Source organism: Primulina huaijiensis, chromosome 11 (assembly GCF_012295235.1).
Source record: "Primulina huaijiensis isolate GDHJ02 chromosome 11, ASM1229523v2, whole genome shotgun sequence".
NCBI classification, from domain to species: Eukaryota; Viridiplantae; Streptophyta; class Magnoliopsida; order Lamiales; family Gesneriaceae; genus Primulina; species Primulina huaijiensis.
In genome coordinates this window covers 23588866-23612107 of record NC_133316.1, presented here as the reverse complement: position 1 = coordinate 23612107, position 23242 = coordinate 23588866, and the positions used below count along the sequence as shown (strand labels likewise).

The following is a 23242-nucleotide window of genomic DNA, read 5'->3' as shown; positions in this document are numbered from 1 at the left end:
TAAAATTTTAAAAACATTTTAAAAAAGACAAAAACTTGTGTGAGACGGTCTCACGGGTCGTATTTGTGAGACGTGTATCTTATTTGGGTCATCCATGAAAAAGTATTACTTTTTATGCTAAGAGTATTACTTTTTATTATGAATATGTGTAGGGTTGACCCGTCTCACAAATTAAAATCCGTGAGACGGTCTCACATGAGACCTACTCTTTAAAAAATTAATGACATTTAATAAGTTAATAAAAACAGAAGATAAGATAAAATTATAATAATAATAAAGATAGTCATGAAAATAATGATGTGATATAAGATAATAATATAATCTCAAATCATAAAATAAAATACATATGGATTTAAACATTAAATTAAGTATGAATTTATATATAAAAAAATGGCAAGGACTAACATTTGCGTTTTTAAAATACTATGGGTCTAAAATGATATAGAGCTCAAACAATGAAACTAAATTGCAATTATTATAAATTTAATTTTTGTCCTGAAAACAATTATACTCAGCTGGCCAGAAAGGAGGGAGGAGGACGAAGTAGCTTAAACCGCCGGCGCTTCTATCTCTGCCGTTAATTTCAGTGATTTAGAACCCTGGAAGATCAAAATCGTACGATTATGCTCCAGGTCTGAAGTATTATTGATTTTTTTTCCAAAAGAATGGAGCATCGGCGGCATGTTTTCTCTGTAGATTTGCTGGAGAGGTACGCGGCGAAGGGAAAAGGACTGATCACGTGTATTACATCCGGTAATGACGTCATCGTGCTGGGGACCAGTAAAGGATGGATCATTCGTCACGATTTTGGCGTCGGCGATTCTTTTGGTGATTATTTTATTCATTTTGGTATCCCGATTTATCTCGATTGGATTATTTGTGCGAGTATGTTGAAACAATTTTCAATCAAATTGTTCGTGTCTGCGAAATTGAATTCGATATGTTTATTTGCTTTATGTCGATGGATGATATGATATATTTGTTTTCTGGCCTTGATCGGGACTCAATTGCTTGTACGATAATGTTGAAAGCACTGTGCATCACTGGACAGTTGTGTTTAACTGAATGAAATAGACAACTATAGTGTTTCTGGGAATAAGAATGCACAATCGTTAAATTGGCTGAAACCGAGCATGTCTGTTACTTATTCTAATTTATTTAGCTAAACTCTCGAGGGTGCATGAGAGTTGACACAAAAGAGAGATATCTCCAGACAGATGGTTGATTCATACAATAGACTAATTTCAGTTTGATTTGTTCTTTACCCATTCGAAAAGCAGATCTTTTTGCACACCAGACCTCGATTGATTTTTTGGATTATTTGTTAGATATCGATCTATCTGTGGGTAGATCTGGGGAGCAGTCAATCCACAGGGTTTTTGTTGACCCTGGAGGTAGCCACTGTATTGCTACTGTAGTCGGCGGTGGAACTTCTGATACATTTTATACCCATGCAAAGTGGGCCAAGCCTCGAATTTTGAGCAAACTGAAAGGTCTTGTTGTGAACGATGTTGCCTGGAATAAGCAGCTTATAACTGAAGGTAAGCAAGTGGTATTGTCGTGTTTGTCTTTGATTGTCTGTGTGACTCCTTTTCAGAAATTTGAGCGAAATCTTGTGGGTTTAATGTCCATGCACAGCTTCCACCAGGGAAATTCTTCTCGGCACAGACGATGGCCAACTTTATGAAATTGCAGTAGATGAGAAGGATAAGAGAGAAAAATACATCAAGTTTTTGTTTAAGCTGAACGAACTTCCAGAAGCTTTCACGGGTTTGCAGGTTCCATGTTTTTCATTTGTTCTTCATTCACTCTCGTTTTATGCCTTGATCTTCATCACTTTATCAATGAGAAGGGTATGCATTATTAGTATGACCTAAAAGTAAAATCCCATGAGTTTGATGCTACTGGGAAATATAGTGTCTCATTTATAAAATCGTGTTTTTTATTTTCATAAATGGACTTGTTAAATGATAATTTTCTGTATGCATATCTCATGAAACATGAGCGCAGGTATATTTAGAAAGTCAGGTTAACGGTTGTTTAACCTCCTCCACATGTATGCGGTAGTTAATAAGATGGCAAGATTATCATATTGACTCTAAGATTTGACGTACTTTACATGGAATAACAATATTAACTGTTAAGTGGGGGTGACTTAGAAAGCAGGATGCTGGCATTTGTGATTGTTTGTTTGACTGGGAAGAAAAGGTAGTTGAACTTAAGTTGTTTGATTTTCGTTTTGTCACTTCTATATGGGATCTCTATTTCTGCGACAATCAAATTTCATAGATGAGATCACTAGTTGAAAGCTGAAAACTTTCTTAAATTTTTTTGTAAATTCTTTTTTTATAAGAACTTATCTTTCCCTGTTAGCATTATCTGCTAAAATATTAATATTTTGTTCTCACCATTGATAGCAGGCCTTTGGTTTTATGTTTTATCTGTTTTACAGATGGAAACAGCACATATACACAACGGAACTAGATATTACGTCATGGCCGTTACACCCACCCGGCTTTATTCTTTCACTGGAATTGGTTCGTTGGATGTGAGTTTATATCATCTCAATTTATTTTGGACATGATATTGTTTCACTCAAGGATATTTATTTGTCCAACGATATTAATGATTATTGGGATTAAGTTCACACATATATTTTTTAGTTCACTTACTCTAAGCAAAGAAGTTCATCTCTCTGGGAATTATATATTCTTATGGCTTTACCGATGAAATCGAGAATCTTGGTAAAAAGTTTAGAACAATTATACGTTTGATTAGAAGTCTGGCTCCCCCCTTTCCAACAAAAGCTAAGTTTGCGATTTCTTATTCATTAAATTGGAAACATCAGAAAAGCAGGTGAGATTAGAAGGCATCCATTGGCAATGTTACAGTGTTGTGAGCAGACCTAATTTATCAAGCATTCACTTTTGTTTTTTTCCCAACGGAATGGTCATTTTCTTTCACATCCTTATTTGGAAAAAAATGAAGATTCTCCACCATCTGCTTTTCATTTATCCACTTGACCATTATGTGACATCTTAGTTTGTTCATGTGTTATTGCAGTCTGTTTTTGCCAGTTATGCCAACCGTGCAGTTCACTTCATGGAACTGCCAGGTGAAATTCCAAACAGGCAAGTGCAAGCAACAACTCTGCTTTGCCTCTACTCCTCTCGTTCCATTTTGAAGTTACATGCAATGCTTTTGTTCCCTTTTATGTAATTTTTGTAATTCTCGAGTTAAGTTTATTTTATTTTCTATTTTATTGGGTTACAATATAGTTAGAAACTTTAATTATTTAGTATCCTATTGTTAATTGATGGATATCAATCAGGTTTCATGTCAATATACATGTATGAGCAAGCATTGATCGAAACATCTTTCTTGCAGCGAGCTACACTTTTTCATAAAACACAGAAGAGCCATATATTTTGCATGGCTATCTGGAGCAGGAGTCTATCACGGTGGTCTTAATTTTGGAGCACAGCACAGGTAAGAAAATTAGGCCTCTTCTGCCTCTTGAATCCTACTTCTTTTAAGTGATTTACTTTATGGAAAAAATTTCATTTATATTAATTACTGTAGTGTGGAAACTTTTTGGCAGTTCACCTAATGGGGATGAGAATTTTGTGGAGAACAAGGCTCTCTTTGACTATTCAAAATTAGGTGAAGGTGTATTGGTCAAACCTAGTTCACTTTCAGTATCGGAGTTCCATTTCCTTCTCCTGCTAGGGAACAAAGTTAAGGTGCGTCTGAATTAAACCATGTCTTTGGTGTTGCTGTTGCAGCTTATCAAAGTGTGCAACATTGGCTCTTTCCAAGTCGAGCCTTTTTGAAATTTTTCAGTGAGGGTACTATGAATTGTTGGAAGGATATTATTTTTCTCAGCTTAATGATAGTTTCTGAATTGTGCTGTTGCTTATGTTTTTCTACACATTCATGTACAATATCTATTAAGCATAAGGTTTCCTTGGTTCTGCTTATGTTTTCCTGAAAAATATGGACGTATTATCGGTTGTGAATGAAATAGTAAAATAATGAAGCTCAATTTCACTAGTCTGTGCGTCACATATTCACCTTAAAATAAGGCTTCAATAATTAGAGAGCATAGTCTTCAGTATGCAAAAGCTCTGGCTAAACTGGATTTTCTTGTTTCCCTTCCCATATGGGTTGATAATTAAAACTATTTAACATAACCTGAAATTCATTTGTTTATCAAGTTTTTGCTAATTGGAGTAGGAAGAGTAATCTGCTATGTTGGTTTTTTCAATTATATATTTTTCTAACTTTTACCCTTTGTTTCTCTTCATGAATTTTGTAGGTTGTTAATAGAATTAGTGAACGGATTGTCGAGGAACTTTATTTTGATCAAACACCTGATGCAGTTTCAAGGGGTATTCTAGGTTTATGTAGTGATGCATCTGCTGGGCTTTTCTATGCGTACGACCAGAATTCTATCTTTCAGGTGCATCTTCGAGACATTGCTTTTAATATTGCTTAGTATTGTTCAATCATGTATGTGTTTAATTTTTGTATTTTAAATTTAAAATTCTAATATAGGTATCTGTGAATGATGAAGGCCGAGACATGTGGAAAGTTTATTTAGATTTGAAGGAATATGCTGCAGCTTTGGCAAATTGTCGTGATGCCCTCCAAAGAGATCAAGTATATCTGATGCAGGTCTGATGTTAATTCAGACATTTTTCATATTAGATTGGAATTTGTCAAGTAAATTATTCACTATTCCAAATATATAATGTAAAATTCACAGCTGGATTTTGCATTTTTGGACTGCTTATTGACTCGGGTTTTTTGTAATGCAGGCTGAAACTGCTTTTACTTCTAAGGATTTTCTCAGAGCTGCTTCATTTTATGCGAAGGTTATCTGTGTTTTTTCAGCTGGTTGGCCAATGGTCATGCATAGAAGTAGAATTTTTAACCACTTATAACTTATTACACGTCTAGCTGCTAAAGTAATTGGGTGGTCTTTGTCTTTCGAAATTTTTGCAAGCTAGTGTGCAGTTGATATAGACAAAAGCGAAGAGTTTGCCATATGGCTGATCTAATGAGATAGGCGGGCGGGGGGGGGGGGGGGGGGGGGGGGGGGGGTTGGTGAATTGTCTCAGTTAACTAAGCTGAAAACTGACCATTTCCATAAGTTGTTTCCTGGGAATTGGTATGGTCCAAGAACCTTGGCATTGCTGCCACTGCTAGATTTTTAATATTTCTAAAACTCAATTAAATGTTTGTGATCCATCATGCATTTACCAAGTATTTTAAAGTTTTCTTAGTATTTCATGATCATTTTTGTGCACTTGCTTTTTAATTGCCGGATCAATATGGTCTGGGTTTTTGATATTGTGGGATTGGGTGGAAGGATCCTTGTAAATGCATAAAGGGAAAAATGTATCTTGGTTTTGTGAATGTGCCTAGTAGTTCTTTCTTAATTGGGGCTTGAGAGCTTTCTTTTAATCCTATATACTACCTTTTCCTGCAGATTAACTTTATTCTGTCATTTGAAGAAATCACTTTGAAGTTTATTAGCATAGGGGAACAGGTAGTAATTGTGTTTCATTACATCTTTTCAGAAAATTGTCGAGCACGGTTTCTTTGTTGCACTTCATTTGTGAAGAACACATGCTGAGCAGTTTTTTCAACTGCACTTGTAGGATGCTTTAAGGACCTTCCTGTTGCGGAAGCTTGATAATTTTGCAAAGGATGACAGATGCCAAATTACAATGATTTCCACGTGGGCAACTGAATTATATTTGGATAAAGTGTGTATTCTGCTTACTGGTTCCCAGACAAATTGACTTCTTCTTCTGTACTAATTTTAAACTTCTTCCTGGTCTGTTTTCTGAAGTATGGAGTTTTTGTTAGTGCAAAAGGTCATGGCTCTCACATAGGGTGTGAACTGTCCCCGTTGATTTTAGAATGGTAGCTCCAACTCAATTGTTGCATTTTCACCCATTCTGCCTCTCCTGTTCCTGTTGGAAAATACATTTAATCAAAATTTCATTTTTTAATAATGTAAAACAGTTTGAGCTGTCTGGACACATTTTAAAGTTCTTCCTCTACAGTCATTCGAGAACCGCTATCTAATGACCTTGAGATATTTATGCTGATTTATTCTCGACCAAATTATACTTGGAAAGTATGCATAGTAACGTAGTTCTCTGCATCTGTTGGTAGAGAAGTAGGTTCCAAGGATGTTGGCACTTGTCCCTGCACCATGAAAAGAGGGTAGAAAACAAACATCATTGCAATTGTCTGGGTTTTCTTTAAGTTTATTTTAGGGATTTTCCGCAATTTCATTGTGTCCTACATTATTGACTATATTGCAAGCTGTTGTATTCTTCATATGACATTGAATTTAAATATTAGGCTCAATTACTTACTCAGAAACACATCTCACCTTATCAGACTTACCAGATTTTGGCACGCTTTTATCCTGAGGAGTTCATTGATTAGCTCTTTTATTTGCACGTATGTTTTATGCTTCCATATATCAGATTAATCGACTACTGTTGGAAGATGATGCTGAGTTTGATAGTGGTAGCTCAGAGTACCAATCCATTATCACAGAATTTCGTGCCTTTTTGAGCGACTGCAAGGATGTGTTGGATGAGGCTACCACCATGAAACTTCTTGAGAGGTTTTTCTCTTTTATATACTTCTGTCTTTACCCGTGTCTGAATATGCATTTTCATCTGACGATAAAACTTGGAAGTAAATGTAGTAGTTTAATTCTTGGAGCTCAGCCACTACTGTAAAATTTCCTGTTGCGTGTAAAGCATCGACCGGAACTCAAGTTTGTGTAGCGCTTGTTGTTAAAAGGTTCTAGCATGACCTCAGTTTGATTTCTGGATGGATTATAATTTCTAAACCTAACATTTGATGCATGCTATATTTTTACTTCTTTTTTCTAGATGACACTGTAAATACTTGTTGAATTTGCTTATTACTGATCTCTACCTGAAAACATCTGTTAAATCTTTCAGCTATGGTAGAGTAGATGAATTGGTATTCTTCGCTAGTCTTAAAGAGCAATACGAGATTGTGGTTCATCATTATATTAAGGTGCGCTTTCTTTCGCTAATTTTTATATTTTCATTGTTTTAGTTACCTAGTTAATTTTCATTCTTACATTTTTGTCTCTTAAATATGTCTTGTTGTCATAATTTTGACCTAATTACCATCGATATTTAACTTATTTTAATCTTAAAAATGACCTCGAGCCATGAATATTTGTTGGGTAAAAATTTAAATTTGTTGACCCACCCATAGAAAGATCATAGCTTGCAAGAATAAATTCCTTACAACCTCTTGGATAACTAGCCTTTAGATTAAGAATGGGACAAAATTACCAATGAAAAAAGCTAGCCTCCCTGAGAGAAGCTCGTGGAAATCTGATTCTCTTTGAGTTCTAAGATTTTTCTATGGAAAATGGGAATCTGGTAGCTCTAAAAAATTCACCACGTTCCTTTTTGCAAATCATTCACGAAAAGAAATTGAGTGTATATTTGTCCTTTAATACTTTTCTGGCACACATATTTGATCACAATATGCAAAATTAGGTTGTGGATTGTTTGAGGTCTTTAACATGTATTTCACTAATCAAGTGTTGGGTCTTTTATTGCCAACATAGCTGGAATTTTTTAAGCTCCTTCAAAATGTAAGCTACCTTATTATAAATTTGTAAATCGCTTATGCAAACAACTGAATTAAACTGAATATGGTGGGTAAGGTCGCTTGATGGTTATTCATTTATCAGATCCTGTGTTCTCTGGTGTTCGACTTCTTCTGCCGATAGCTTTTGAGTGAAGGGAGTAATGTGTCACTGTTTAGAAAAAATAATAAAACTGCTCTTCGATGTGGCCTTCTCTTTAACTGTTGTTTTAGTGTCGTGCACTTCGTTGTTCATGCCAATCGAATTGATTTTCGTATCTATATGGGTATTGATTAATTTCTTGTTGATGAATGAGTGGAAGCTTTACATCTATCTCAAGGACAGATGTGCTTGGAAGAAAATTGGCAAACAACTTTTTATCTGGTTTAAATTTAAACACAATTTGGCCTTGTACATCTCAAAACTTTAATGATAATTTTTATCAGTGGGATGTTAACTGTTTTTTTTTCCTGAAGGGATGTAACTGGTTTTCTAGTGAAAAGAAAATATATTTTACCAAAGGCATGTTGTTATGCTCATATGGGAGAAGAATCTACCCAACTGTATTATGTTGGTTTCTGTGATGTCAGTGTTTCGAATTTAGATGATGGTGATTTCAATAGTATTTGAAGTGACGATTGATATTGTATGTAGCTTGGAGAAGCAAAGAAAGCACTGCGAGTTCTTCAGAAACCCAATGTTGCCATAGACCTACAGGTATGAACTTTCAGAGGAGAATATCTTCCTGTATGTTTTTTTTTTTTTACATATTATTGGAAACTGTTTCGAGTTCTTTTATTTGGCAGTACAAGTTTGCTCCAGATCTCATCATGTTAGATGCATATGAAACTGTTGAATCATGGATGATAACAAAGGACCTGAACCCAAGAAAACTCATTCCTGCAATGATGCGCTATTCAAGCGAACCACACGCAAAGTAATCTATGCATCTATTCTTAGTTTTATCATAATTTTCTTTTTTGGATTTTGATGTTAGTTTTCTTCTATGAAAGTGTTTATAATACTACCTGTCAATTTTGGTGCATATTTGAGTGCCTGTCTTGCTTTGCTTGCTTGTTCATATGACTTCAGGGACATATTTCCCAGTATTTAGATTTCAATTTAGTTCAGTTACTATCTCTCTAAAATTTTATTTTTTAAAGATCTTAAGCTGGTTATTTGGAAAAAAATTTATGCTTTCGTTAGTTTCATATCACACCTGAGAATATTGTGAAAATTAAAGGACAAAAAGCATAAAATTAATGTACTTTTTTAAATTAAATTTCAATTTGAATTTCAGTCCAAGCATGAGAACTGGAAATTTAATCAGTTTAACTGTCATGGACCATAACTTTCTCATGAAGAAGACTAGAAAAACTTGAGGTAAATTTGAGCATCGAAGAGGGAAAGATTAGATTATTATAACTGCAGTCTTATTTTGTAGCTTGATGGGATAAGTTTTCTGCATAAGAAGCAGATTTTTATTTTTGCTTACCCAATGCTGTGGTTGAGTACTTTGGATCGGCAGACATTGTTTGCTTTTATTTTTGAGTTCACTTTGTTCTGTTACTAAAGGACAGAGTCGGTCTTACCTTGCAGTTTGATGGGATAACGTGTTCTTCATAATCAGCAGATTTTTAGTTTTGCTTACCCGATGACATGGTTAAATACTTTGAATTGACAAGCATTACATTTGCTTTTGGTCTTTGAGTTCACTTTGTTCTGTTTCTAAAGGACGAAGTTGCCTACCTTAAATTGTTGATTAGGATTCATAACCAAAGTATGTTACTTATATGAGAGTTGAAATATATGTTAGGTTGAGAACTGGAGATTGCTGTATTACAATCTTTTATGAAAATATTTTATGTTAAACTCATGATATAATTCTCTACAACATATCCAGGAATGAAACTCATGAAGTGATCAAATATTTGGAGTATTGTGTTCATCGCTTGCAGAACGAGGACCCGGGCGTTCATAATTTGTTGCTCTCGTTGTATGCTAAGCAGGTTGGGTTGCTTAATTCAGCATCTCTGGTTAATGTTTTCGATAAAGTTTAAATACTTTTTTTCTATTTTCAAACTTTTGTTAAAAGTGCACACATTCTTGCTTAATGTCAATCTTCCGATACATTTATGAAGAACTTTGAACCTTGTAATTGTAGAATGGTTGGATTTTTAGTTTTCAGAATCTTTTACTATCTCAAAATGTGAGCAGTGTGAACTTGTATTATGTGGACTTTTGCTTCTTTCCTTTGAGAATTTGTCACTTAATTTACGAAACCAGCTTCCTGCTTAACCAGAAACTTGCACTATTAAAAGTATCCTTAAAATGATATGGACAGTGAAACCAATTGTGTAAAGGGTACGCCTATTTTTAACTTATAAAATATCTATTTCTTTTGTGGCACACTCAGAATATGCTTCAAGTATGTTCGTTTGATTATTTTGTATTTGGAGACTGTTTTTCTGTCCTGTTCCTTCCAAAATAAAATGCTAAGTACCTTGTTGCGATTTGTTGTGCAGTTTTGCTCTTGCTTTAAAATGGTGAACAGTCTAGTTATATAATGAGTCACATGCTTTGAATCCAATTAATAATCTTCTGTTTGTTTCTCTAGAAAAAATTATGGAACACAAGGTTCTACCTTCTTTTTTGAATCTAAAAGTAAGGCTTCTATCTGCTTGCTCTAGGATGATGAGAGCACTCTTCTGCGGTTCCTGCAATGCAAGTTTGGAAAAGAGAATCCCAATTCCCCTGAGTTCTTCTATGATCCAAAATATGCCTTGCGTCTTTGCCTCAAGGAAAAACGGATGCGTGCTTGTGTCCATATATACAGTATGATGTCTATGCACGAAGAAGCAGTTGCTCTTGCTTTACAGGTAATACTATCCTGCTTGTAGGTTGGGTCGAAGACCTTGTAATTATGTTCAAAATTTATTTTAATTAGTCAAGATATAATAATCAAGTCTCTTATTCAATAAACAATTATGGAATTTATAGGCGTTGTAACTCCAAAAATTTATTATTCGATAAACAATTATGGAATTTATAAGAGTTGTAACTCCAAAAATTTATTATTTGTCCGTGCATGCAGAGCATGTGTGAATGTATATAACTTAGTTACTGCGTATTCATCCTTATTCACGAATTAATTCTGATATAGGTTGATGTCGAGCTTGCCATGGCTGAAGCCGATAAAGTTGAAGATGATGAAGACTTGAGGAAGAAACTTTGGCTTATGGTTGCTAAGCATGTCATTGAACAAGAGAAGGGGACGAAGCGGGAGAATATAAGAAAGGCAATAGCATTTCTCAAGGAAACTGATGGACTTCTAAAGATCGAAGATATCTTACCCTTTTTCCCAGATTTTGCATTGATTGATGATTTCAAGGTAAGTTACCATGTTTGGATTTCTCATTCGAATATTTTATCAGATGGCCTTTGCCAGATTTTGGTATTTTGTTTTTGCAAACTCAACTCCTAGCATGTAACTTAGTCCCATCGTTTTCATCAATCTCGACGATGCAAATCAAAGCTGAACCCATTGCTTTACTTATAAACAGTTCGCTCTCAATTGCTCATGGCTTGACGGTCTTATAAAACAATTGTAGGAGGCGATCTGTACATCACTCGAAGATTACAATGAGCAAATCGAAAAACTCAAACAAGAGATGAATGATGCTACTCATGGTGCTGACAACATAAGGAATGATATTGGTGCCCTTGCACAAAGATATGCTGTAATTAAGCGAAATGAAGAATGTGGGGTAATGATGTATTGATATTTGTGTTCCTGAACTTTTAGTAAACTTTATACGTAAGTCTAGGTCAATTGGCATGGCATCATACTGAAGGTGTCCTTGGCGGTGTTTAGCTCATATGGAAATAATCGTGCTGACACGAACTTCTCATTTGTCCGTGTTACATGTTTTCATCTTGTTCCATAAGTTCGTAAATTTTAAATAATTGTTCCCCATTTCAAGAATCATATTTTCACTCTCATTTGGTGTTTAACAGGTTTGCCGAAAGAAAATATTAGATGCATCTGGTGACTATCGGATGGCCAGGGCTTATACTTCAGTTGGATCGATGGCACCTTTTTATGTCTTTCCTTGTGGACATTCCTTTCATTCGCATTGTTTGATTGCCCATGTCACTAAATGCACTACTGAAACCCAAGTAAGTTCCGGAATATGGTCACTCCTTCTTCTGTACCTCTTGTGTTTAAATAAATACCGTTGTTTTAAATGTCTATGTGGCATTTAGAGTGATTACAAAATTTATTTAATTTGTTTGACCCGAGCTCACAATACTTTGAGTAATGAGAGAAATTTCCCTGTAAACCGAACTTGTACAAAGTTGAGTATGTAAGAATCTAGATTTGAAATCTGAAATTGGAATAGACATGTTATGGGTATTGTTTATGAGAATACATTTTATGCCAAGTGTTCTTCTGTGCTCATGGTCTGAGAATTTAGTTCAATATATTCATTTGGTTTTTCGTACAAGTTCAAATTTTACTGTTATATGATTGATTCAATAGACAAATGCCCTTAGTGTTGTAGAGTGATCTTAGCACAACTTTGTCTTCACGATCTTACTTATATAAATTGCCTTTTGTTCAAAGAATGTTACTGCAATTCTCTTGTATCAATGCCTTTGTTTCAATGGTTTCACAGGCTGAATACATACTAGATTTGCAAAAGCAGTTGACTTTACTGGGTGATGAACCTAGGAAGGAAATGAACGGCAGCTTGAAAGAAGAGGATCTGATAATGAGCATGACTCATGGAGAAAAGGTATGAATTTCTACATCAACATTTAGCACCTGGTTTTTGGCTTTAAATGGCTAAGCAATGAAAAAAATATGGTCTCCAGACTTATATAAGAACTCTATCGTGTTTACTCATTGTCATATTAAATAATAGTCTATTAGATCATTTTATTACCTACAATTTTGAATTTTGATTTGAGAAATTTAACTATTTATTTTACCCAAAGATTTCATAGATGAATTTCCTGGGGTGCTCTCAAATTATAAAAACAGACTTTTTGGATGTAGAATGTAACATCGTACTATGCAGATTCGATCACGGTTGGATGATGCGATTGCCAGTGAATGCCCGTATTGTGGTGACTTGATGATCCATGAAATATCTTTACCTTTCATACTCCCGGAGGAGACAGATGAAGTAGAATCATGGGAAATAAAGCCACATAATCTTGGAACTCAGAAGAGCATATCATTAACTGTGTGAAAGTTTGCTCCCTCTGAAAGCGCGTACTGTATAGGAGCTCAGATCACCCTTGAGCGTAGCAAGTTTGCTATTGTCTCAATGAAGTTTAAGAAATAATACTTGGGTGAAATTGCTGGCTGTATATATCTATTGTTTTCCTGTTAGGTGGTTGTGCATATTACCCAACACGTCGTCCTCGGAATATTCTTTTTTTAGGGAGATATCTTTTCAAATTTTGTGAGTGATTGTTTTGTCAAACCGTTGCTTGCGTTGTTATTTTTATTTTTGTTTTCTTGAAATTTTTAGTGTGCTTCATGTGGATTGCGGGAGTGTTGTATGGATTTGTACTTTTTGAAGGACATCGTTTTACAGTATAAACTGTTACATTTCGAATTCTCAGGTGGTTTTGTATATCTGATGATATTTGCCAGGTCTTGGTAAAATCCTTTTTCTCTACTCTACTTCGTTTTCACATTCTTTATTTCTCTTCTAATAGTTGAGGTGATGAATTTTGTAGAAACAAGCATATAAAACCTTTCAAACAAGGGTGAATGAGTCGAGACTACGCCTATTAAAAAATTTTAGCTCCGGTTTGGGGTAAACACAAACTCGCCCTGTGAGAAATTGTTCACGCCCGGCTAAAAAGTTGTATCAATAAAATGAGAGAATTTACCGACCCAACATCCTAAGGAATTGGGATTGCAGAAATCTCACCGTGTTCATAAATGGTTGATTTATTTGATGTCACGTTAATGATTATATCAAAATATTCGAAAATAAAATTTAATATATCAAAACTTAATTTTGAAAAACTTCAAATACCAAAATTTAAAATTGAACAAATTAATTTATTGAAAAAATTACGGACTCTGTCTTAAAATTTGCTGACTTTAGAAAACGTAGTGACATGATTTTATTAAAAATATCGGTCCATTCGAAATATATGATAGATGGGGCTCTCTCTCTTATGCTTCTTATTCTTCTACCTACACGCACAGGGCTCTGCTGCATTGGCTGAAACAAATAGGATCGGCCGTTCTGCCGTGACTATCGGCGTTTTGGAGCACTTTCGTTCAGACATGAAATTTATCCCGGCTACCGTCGTAACTGTTATGACCGTCCGCGATAACAACGTTCGGGAGAACCATGCCAATGTGTCATAGAATTTTCCCATTTGGAAGAGAAACACGAGGTCGTTTGATTAAAAAGTTAAAAGCATTTTCGTTTTTTCAATGAAGTGACATTAACATATTAAATATGATCAAACATAAAAACAAATTACACGTCCAATAGAAAAATATCACTTAATCGATGTTCACGTGAAAACACACAATAAGTGTACATACCCAATATGAGAATATAATCTCTTCAGTATTCATATAAATATATATCAAAACTTGCATGTGCATCATATCAACCATTCACATGTTCTCATGATACATTGGCATTTTTTTTAATTATCAAATCAAACCGTACTAACTGTAATGCACAGAATACCTTGGGCTTCCTTTTCAAAAAAAAAAAAAATCCCTTGGGCTTCTTCCATATTTTTTGGGAATATTCCAATAAAGAAATGAATAATTCATATGATAACATGTGCCCAGTGCGTAAATCAAGGGAAACCTTCTCTGTTTTCACATTGAAAATTCAAAAAATGACGCAAAAGTGAGCTTGTAGGCCAATCCTAAGTAAGTACGAATGGAATGTATCTCGATGTAATCTGGTTTGATCAACGGTGATAATTAGACTATTAATTTATAGGTCTAAGCCCCAATCAAAGGATAAATCATAATGATTATATATGAACAATTTATCTTAGTTTTGGAATCAAGTTTATATCATATACATAACGTCCATAGCTCTCTCATCTTTTTTTAATTTCAAAATTGAAAATTATAATTTTTTGGATTATCTACCAAAAATTACACAGCAAAACATCGGGAACATTACTATATTTTGTTTTATAACTTACATGTTTTTTTTCCCTTTTTTTTGTCTTTTATTTTAATATTTTTCATCGAGTGATAACGTAAAATGATACATCAAACTAATATTACATGACCAATATATCTAAATTTTCAAGTTTTATATTTGATTTATTATTCTTATTATTATATCCATTGATCTTAAAGAATATCAGTTAGTTTGTCTTTAACTAGAACTGTTTGTTTACCTGATCAGCATCAGTTAAATTAGATGGATATAAATATACAATAAGAGAAATAAAAACTTGCACGTCGTTTTCGGTATAGAGAATAAGAACCCTAACCTTCGCCACCAAATAAAAATAATTATAAAGGGACAGGACTTTTCATGGAGAAATCCCACGTCTATAAGTTTTAATTATTGTACTCTCTATTTTGACATTAAAGTTAACTTACTCTTCATTCTTCTTAAAGTTTCAGTTTGATATGTATTTACCACAAAACAATGTTGTAAAATCTCACACACAATTTATCTTAGAGTAGTTATCTTATGAGACGGTCTCACGAATCTTTATCTGTGAGATGATTAACCCTATCGATATTCACAATAAAATGTAATACTTTTAGCATAAAAAGTAATATTTTTTCATGGATGACCAAATAAAATATTTGACTCCCGAAATCGATTCACAAGAGATTTTGTGCTTACCTTATAACTTCAGCAATTAACTTCCCATTATCTTATCCATCGGTAAAAATTATTTTTCATACCACTTATGTTTATCATATCGCATTCAAATACCATGACACGAATATTCCTCTCGTGTATGTGTTATCAACGGTTGAATCTATGCTACACTAATTTGCATTCTCTTTATGTATTTATACAATATGTTGTCTCACATATTTTAATTTTGAATTAAGATGTTCGATTAAATATATTGTATTAAAACATATTAACAATGTTACGAGATAGACTCGATGAACGTCTGGCGAGGGTCCCTTGTGAAATGGATTAAAAAACCCATTACTTTTTCTAGGGATGTACAGTTTGGTCTTATTTTAGGAAAATAAATTTGACCAATTTGTACTTTGATCATTTTTTAAATCAGATGATAATATTAAGAAATCTTTTTGGAAAACTAAAATTAATTAGTTTTTGCTTTAAAGATTCTTTTGATTCCGAAAATCACGGTGTATGTAAACTAATAACTGTCGAGGCAGCCCTCTTGCGGTTGTTCTCCGGCCGGCTACTCCATTTAATTTCTTCCCATCGAATAATCAATTCTGTAAATTGGACCGCACTTCAGTTGAATTTGTAAAACCATATAGATAGATAGACAGATACGTTCATAATTCATGCGTAGATTATGGAAATATAAGAAGACTTGAAATCATGGTCAAATTCTCAATTCATTAGGCAAAAAAGTTCTTCCATCATTAATCTTAAATTCTCCACTTTGTTCATCACAAAGTATTTACAATGGAGAAGCGACAACGGATCTAAAAAATATCCAGCGTTTTTCAATACTCTAATCTCATCATTTTGTTTCGCCACTACCACTGATCGTCCGACAGCGATTGCAGCAGCTCCTGAAGATCGCACGACTCGCCGCCGATGCGGAGCGCCTCGAGCACTCGTTCGAAGAGGAACACGTGGCAGGGGATCCGGAGAACGCCTTGCTGCTCGTACCCGTACTCCTGCGCCGAGTTATCCAGCAGCTGCAAAAAGATGGGGTGATTCAACAAATCTGCGCTCACCACAAATCTCTCCATCTCATCGCCCACGTATACCGGGAAATGCCCCTCCGGAACACCCCCGTTCCTTCTTCGGCACGATCCTGCGCGGGACGCCTCCTTCGATTGAGTCCGCAGCAGACAATAGCTCGAGGAATCGGCAACCTTCGATAATNTAATATTTAGAGGTACAGCAGCTCCGCGTACTTAACTGGTACGATGTAATAATTAATTTCATTTCGTGCCATTTATTAAATTGAGTTAAGAGTAATTATTAATGATTATTAAATTCGGAAATTTTTTTTTTACCCATGGAATAAAAATATATGATTACTTATTATTATTTAATATCAACTGAATTAAAAATTTTGAGAAAACAATTTAGAAAATCTGTGGAAAAAGTTTTGCAATGATATTTGAATGCAGATAAAAATTTGTGCGAGACGATCTCACGGTTCGTAGTTTGTGAGACGGATATCTTATTTGGGTCATCCATTAAAAAAATATTACTTTTTATGCTAAGAGTATTAATTTTTATTGTGAATATCGGTAGGATTGACCCGTCTCACATATAAAGATTCGTGAGATCGTCTCAAAAGAGATATACTCTTGAATGTATTATAAAATCAACCTGTTATGATGTGATAATGGAATAAAAAAATAAAATAAAATAATAATTGTTTGATTTAATAAATACTGCAGAGAGCATCTGTAAAGACGGACGACTTGAGTTGAGAGGTCAGATACTGAAATTTTGATTTTTTTTTTAAATTCATTAAATGGAATTGATTGCGGTGTAATTATGTATTAAATATGGAAGCCTCTAATCATTTAATGGAATATAACCCTGAGAGAAAAATACGGCCAATTCTGTCGAATTACACCCTATTAATTTTTTCTTTACACGTTTTTTTTTTTAATTATGATTACATTTGACAGTACTTTAACCATAATCACACAAAATCATTAAACTAATTTCGTTTCATGTATATAACATGTGTCATATTATTCTCAAATTTTAAAACTTGATATTTTATATTTAAAATTTTTATTTCAGAGTAAAACTTTTACGTTTGAGATTTAAAATTTTCGTTTTTATAATTCTAATTTTTGTGGTAGAATCATATAAAATGTCAAAAATAAAAATTTTAAAATTTAATTATTTTAACAAATTTATATAAAAATAAATATTCTTCCCATTTATAAATGCTAATAAAATTACTCTAGCTATTGTAAATGTTATACAATATAAGAGATACAATTACTTAAATCTTAAAACTACATAGCTTGTTTATATATTTATTCAATTTCTATTTTAGACATTAAAGCTTTTACTTAAATCCAAAAAAAAAAAAATCTCTCTTGCTTCTTCCACTCTAACATTATAAAAATTTTAAGCACACTCAGAAAATAAATCATGTTTCTTCAATAAAGTATAAAGCATGTGTTTCAAAATCACATAAAAATATGATATCATAAATCATAAATGAAATACCAAAGACATAATATCTCTCTCAACAAATTATTGAAATTGTAAAACGGTTTCATCCCGAATCAACAATAGACATGTTCTAGCATTGTGGTCCAAAATCTCCAAAATCTTTAATTTTTGTTAATTAGTGATATATTTTAAGAAAAAATGATTTAGTGGCAAAAATAATTACTAGTGACTAGAATAAAATAAGAGAATTAAATAATAATCAAAATAAATTGATAATAAAATATTATTTTAGATTGATTGTCTTGGAAGGTACGATTAATCAATCATGATTGTCTAGTATTATAATGCCTAACCAACTAATCAAAATCACACACACACACACACACACACACACACACACACAGAGAGGCAATGTTCGATATTCTACGCCAGCCTGTGTGGAGTTGGGTACAATTTATTTAAGCAGAAGAAGATATATATGCAATGATTGCATATTCCCATATAATTATAAAATAAATAAAACGAGAGTTAGGTTTTTCGGATCTCTTCCCATTTAAAAATATTTTAATTTTGTTACATGCAAATTATCACCACATGCAGATTGAATCATTTCAATCCATGATTTTCTTCAAGATTTTGATCCAGTTTTAAAAACATTCAATCATCTTTACTCTATAATTTTATCCAGTAGAACATATCAGATCATCGTTAACCAAGGTTTTATATATATATATGACAAGGATATCCACAAAGTATTGGGCTATTGTCCAATGGCCCTATTCCAGCCCATTTCCACCAGCTTGCCCACAACAGAATTGCGACACATTTTTTGTAAAGAGAAAAGATGACCAGATACAGTAGGCTTGGGCTTTCATAATTTGTTAAAAGATCCCAGTCAAGTTTCTTTAATTTGGGTCCAATAAACTTCCCTTTGCCACCATTTGTTATATTCAGATCTCTATTTAAGGTTCCTTTGTATGGGTTTGAAATGATGAACTACGTGTGGGTTTGACATCCACCGTAGAGTTTTGTAGTGTTTATGTTTAAATGATTGGAAAAGGTCGTATGTGATGGTGATTTCTGATTTTCATCTGTCATTATAATTGCAATATAGTGGTGGTCGAAGGTTTTGAAAGAGCTAGTAATCAGGCACATGATGGTGCTCTGATAAAATCTTGAATAATGACAATGACAAAAGAAGTGAAATGGGCTAATTAGCAAGAACGTCATAACTAAAATATGCAGACAGAAGAGTGTTTGCTTTCATGATCCCTATGTAATATATACATAAATAAATAACTTATAAGGCAAACTAAACTTAAGGAGTGACGACTATATCTGTCACCATTTATCAATCCCGTTAAACATTTGAAATTTTTGTGGCAAATTCGATCAAATAAAAAACGATCAAGATGTTCCTTAGCTAGGCTCAGCTTTTTCTCCTTGCCTAAACAAAATCATTGAATATCTATATTTCTTATGAAGTTTTAATTTTCTTATTTTGATCATTAATGTTCATTTATCATATCCACAACTCCCTCTCATGCATGAAAAGATACATATCCACAATTTCGGTCTTATTAAATAACCAATGAGTTATAGTTCATTTGACATGAATGTCCAAATTTGAGACGATATCTCTTGTTCGAAACTCAATTATAATAAAATCTATTTCGAACAAAAAGACTAATTACATTGCTTTTTAAGTTATGGATATAAACTCAAAAGATCAATCCATTAGTGGGAAGGGCGTGATTGGCAATCTATGATTTTAATTAGTTACCTTCGTTAAAGAGAAATGGCTAAAAGTCAATGTGCAACGAAAAACAAAATAACTTTTTTGATTAACTGACTTGTATTATTTTGATTTTTAGTCTACTGAATCATAAAACTTTAGTTCTGAGACACTAACTTGTAACTTCCGGCTATTTAATTTCATATAATTGTTGATGTGTCGTAAGTCAGCAATTTCTCTTTTATGAAAACACAAAAATTTCTCTTTTGGTCTACTAAAATTAAAAATAAAATAGTCAAAGTTACTATATCCAAACAAAAATTTGAATATGTTTTTTTATCAAAAACACAAAAATAAAACAACATAATGGACCAAAAAAGTTATTTTTCAGAAACAAAAAGATTAGAGAGTAGGTCTCGAGACGGTTTCATAGAATTTTATCTGTAATACGGGTCAATCCTACCAATATTCACAATAAAAAAAAATAATACTCTTTATCATAAAAAGTATTACTTTTTATGGATGACCCAAATAAAAGATCTGTCTCATAAAATACGATCCGTGAGACCGTCTCACACAAGTTTTTGTCAAGATTAAAAGCCTCTTAGTTTGTGAAATCGACGACACCTAAAACCTGAAGATCTAGCGTATTATTGGATATACACGATTACGGTTTAGTGGATTATGCATCAAATGTACATGAGGATGTCGTCGTCAGGCGCTATGGGTCAGTTACGGTTTTCTAAATCAAAATGAAGAATTTCAGCAATTTTAACATTTGGATTTTAGTAGCTGATTTCACTTCTTTGACTGAAGAACATTTTCATATTGCAATGTACTTGTGAAGTTTGTCAGGCATGTCTTAATTAAAGCAGAAAATTTTATCTTGAAAACAATATTTATTGCAGCATAAGTAACATATATTTACATTAATAGACGATATTATATATATGCACACATTTATATGTATAGGATATAAAGAAATTATTACATCATGACAATTTAGTAAAGGTAGATGAATTTTAAGTTCTTTTTGATAATCTGACCCTCAATCCATGCTTAACTTGAAGAATGACCGAATCCAGAGGGACAACAGGATGCCCCTCCACCAGTTCAACACGATAATGATAGATCACAGCTGCAGCAACCACTTTCATCTGAATAAAAGCCATTTCCTTACCGATACATGTTCTTGGTCCTACGTTAAATGCCGGGAAATTGTACGACGGCTCATGTCTGATCCTTCCGCTAGCCGAAATCCATCTCTCGGGCTTGAAATCCAAGCAATCTTTTCCCCATACTTTCTCCAGTCTACCCACTGAGTAGAATGAAATTATCAACTTTGAATTCTTTCGAATATGGTGACCACTAGGGAGAATATCGTCGTGCATCGGAGATTTATGTTCCAGAGCAACTGGAGGGAACAGCCTCAGAGATTCACATAATGCTCCATGGAGGTACACTAGCTTCCGGGATTCTTCTACCTTGAAGAATCTCCAGCTCGAATCCTGCGTCTTTATTTTCAGTTCGGTTTCGATTTCTTGTAGAATCTTGGTTTCTGTTGAAGGGTTTTTGGCAATTAGCCAGAAAAGCCATGTAAGACAAGTGCTTGTTGTATCTCTCCCTGCATGTCAGAATTTTAAAAATTATATATCGCTGTTAAATCATAATATACAAATTATATACCGTACAATAATTAAGTACGAATGAGTTCGTTTCTTTTTTGCCCTTCGTACCTGCAAACATCAAACTCAACGCTGTATCCTTCAAGAACTGTCTTAAATCACCGGAAGAATTGATCCTGTTTTCCTCATACACTTTCTTGAAAACTTTCATTAACTTGAAGTCATCCTCTTGCTCTTCATCCTTCAAAGAAACAAGTGGAAATATAAATTCATCGAACGCCTTCTTTGCTTCGTCTAATATCTTTTCGTTACCAAATTTCAGCCTTTGTTGAAGCCTCCAAATTATTTCAGGCACTATATGCCTATGTAACAGTGGTTCCACTGAGTTACTAAATGCTTTTTCACAAGGAATATAAGGCAAATAAATGCTTAAACTCCCTGGATCATAATCCAACACAAGGTTGCAGATGTTATCAAAAGTAAATCTCTGAAAAATATCTTGTAGATCGAAATCTTTCCCCTGTTCACAGAAATTTTCAAGAACAGGCATTAGTCCAGTCTCAATCTTTTTCCAAGCGCCGTTCTCCAGAAGATTATAGAAATTGGCATTAGTCAAAAACGAAAGAGTTATTCTCCTGTGGATCTCCCACAGTTCATAATCAGCATTGAAAACCCCATCTCCCAAAATTTCGAAAATTTTTCTGAATTGTGGACCTTTTGGATAATTCGGGAAATTTTTGCTGAAAATATGGTGGATATTGGCAGGATCACAAGTAAACACCATGTCTATGTTGAAGAACCAGGGCCCTTTAAATACATACGTACCACCACACTCACTTAAAACTTGCGTGGCGTATTCGTGGGCTCTGTGCAGATTTCGGAGAACCCCCGGAAGCATGCCGACCACTGGCCAATTTGTAGGCGCCGATTTGGGTTCCCGGGTTATTCTTCTGTACAAACAAAGGACGCCGAGGGAAAGGACAATCGAGAAAATATCGAGATTTTGGAAGATGGCCATGATCGGACAGGAGTCATTTTTTATTTTCGTTGCCATATATGCAAATTTGATTGAATTCTTGGGATTTGGCAAGGTTCAGAGACTGTTTAAAAGTATTTTAGGAGCTGTTATAACTAAGCCGAATTGGTTGTGTTGCATTAAATTCTAACATCATAATCATATATATACTGACGATGAAGCACACGCGTTATCTCTAACATAATATTAGATATTTAAAATATTATTTAATCAATTTATAAAATAAATATAAAATATTTATAATTTGATATAAATATTATAATTATTGTGTTTGTATATATTATTTTTTATGACAAAAAATATATTTTTCTATTAAACTCGATTTCAATAAAAAAAAATATAATAATATTATGGTAGAAAAAGAAAGGTTTCTTGCGTTAACACCGTAAGATTTTTTAAATTAAGAAGTTTTCAAATGTGTTGGTACGGTTATGACTTCCATTTTTGGGGAAGATTTTAGACCTGAGATTGACGTAATTGGAATTATTATAAGTGGTGTTGAATAAGAGAGTAAAAAAAGAAGAAATTTTGGTGTTCTTCTCAAACAGTTTTTCTAACCTTCTCACACTTATATATATACTAGCTACTCTGCACACGCGATGCGTGTGTATACAATCTTTTTTATCATTATTGATGGACTAAAGTGAAATTTGACAAATTATGGAGGGACTAAATTATTATTTGAATTGTTGAAATAAAAATAAAAGTGTGTGTTGAAATTTAAAAAAAAAACAAAAGTGTAATATTAGTATCATATAAGGGTAAAATTAGGAAAAAAAAGTTAGTGTCATCTTTAGATAGTTATTATCATGTCCTCACACTTAATAATATAGTATAATA

General features: G+C 33.6%; 3 protein-coding genes across 4 annotated transcripts; 1 reads left to right on the top strand and 2 right to left on the bottom strand.

The window, feature by feature from the left end:
- The first annotated feature begins 497 nt into the window (after positions 1–497).
- On the top strand, positions 498–13298 carry LOC140987509 (vacuolar sorting protein 18). Of its 2 annotated transcripts, none has more exons than XM_073456031.1 (23): positions 498–828; positions 1329–1541; positions 1639–1778; positions 2453–2548; positions 3064–3131; positions 3388–3489; positions 3602–3743; positions 4319–4462; positions 4558–4677; positions 4821–4877; positions 5495–5554; positions 5667–5774; positions 6510–6652; positions 6999–7077; positions 8321–8383; positions 8473–8603; positions 9570–9675; positions 10357–10545; positions 10830–11057; positions 11278–11433; positions 11684–11845; positions 12346–12465; positions 12751–13298. In XM_073456031.1, exons 1-23 carry the CDS (start codon positions 666–668, stop codon positions 12922–12924), a joined length of 2964 nt encoding a protein of 987 aa, XP_073312132.1. In that variant the 5' UTR covers positions 498–665; the 3' UTR covers positions 12925–13298. The 2 variants fall into 2 exon arrangements, with proteins under 2 accessions (XP_073312132.1, XP_073312131.1); XM_073456030.1 differs by having other exon boundaries at positions 3064–3135; positions 3392–3489.
- A 2929-nt stretch (positions 13299–16227) lies between these two features.
- LOC140988505 (auxin-responsive protein SAUR71-like) lies at positions 16228–16878 on the bottom strand. Its single transcript, XM_073457506.1, has 2 exons — positions 16875–16878; positions 16228–16771 (listed from the first exon to the last, which is right to left on the bottom strand). The coding sequence occupies exons 1-2, from the start codon at positions 16876–16878 to the stop codon at positions 16386–16388; spliced, it is 390 nt and encodes a 129-aa protein (XP_073313607.1). The 3' UTR covers positions 16228–16385.
- Positions 16879–20659: 3781 nt separating this feature from the next.
- LOC140988275 (alkane hydroxylase MAH1-like) lies at positions 20660–22513 on the bottom strand. Its single transcript, XM_073457297.1, has 2 exons — positions 21478–22513; positions 20660–21365 (listed from the first exon to the last, which is right to left on the bottom strand). The coding sequence occupies exons 1-2, from the start codon at positions 22418–22420 to the stop codon at positions 20764–20766; spliced, it is 1545 nt and encodes a 514-aa protein (XP_073313398.1). The 5' UTR covers positions 22421–22513; the 3' UTR covers positions 20660–20763.
- Between the last annotated feature and the right edge of the window lie 729 nt (positions 22514–23242).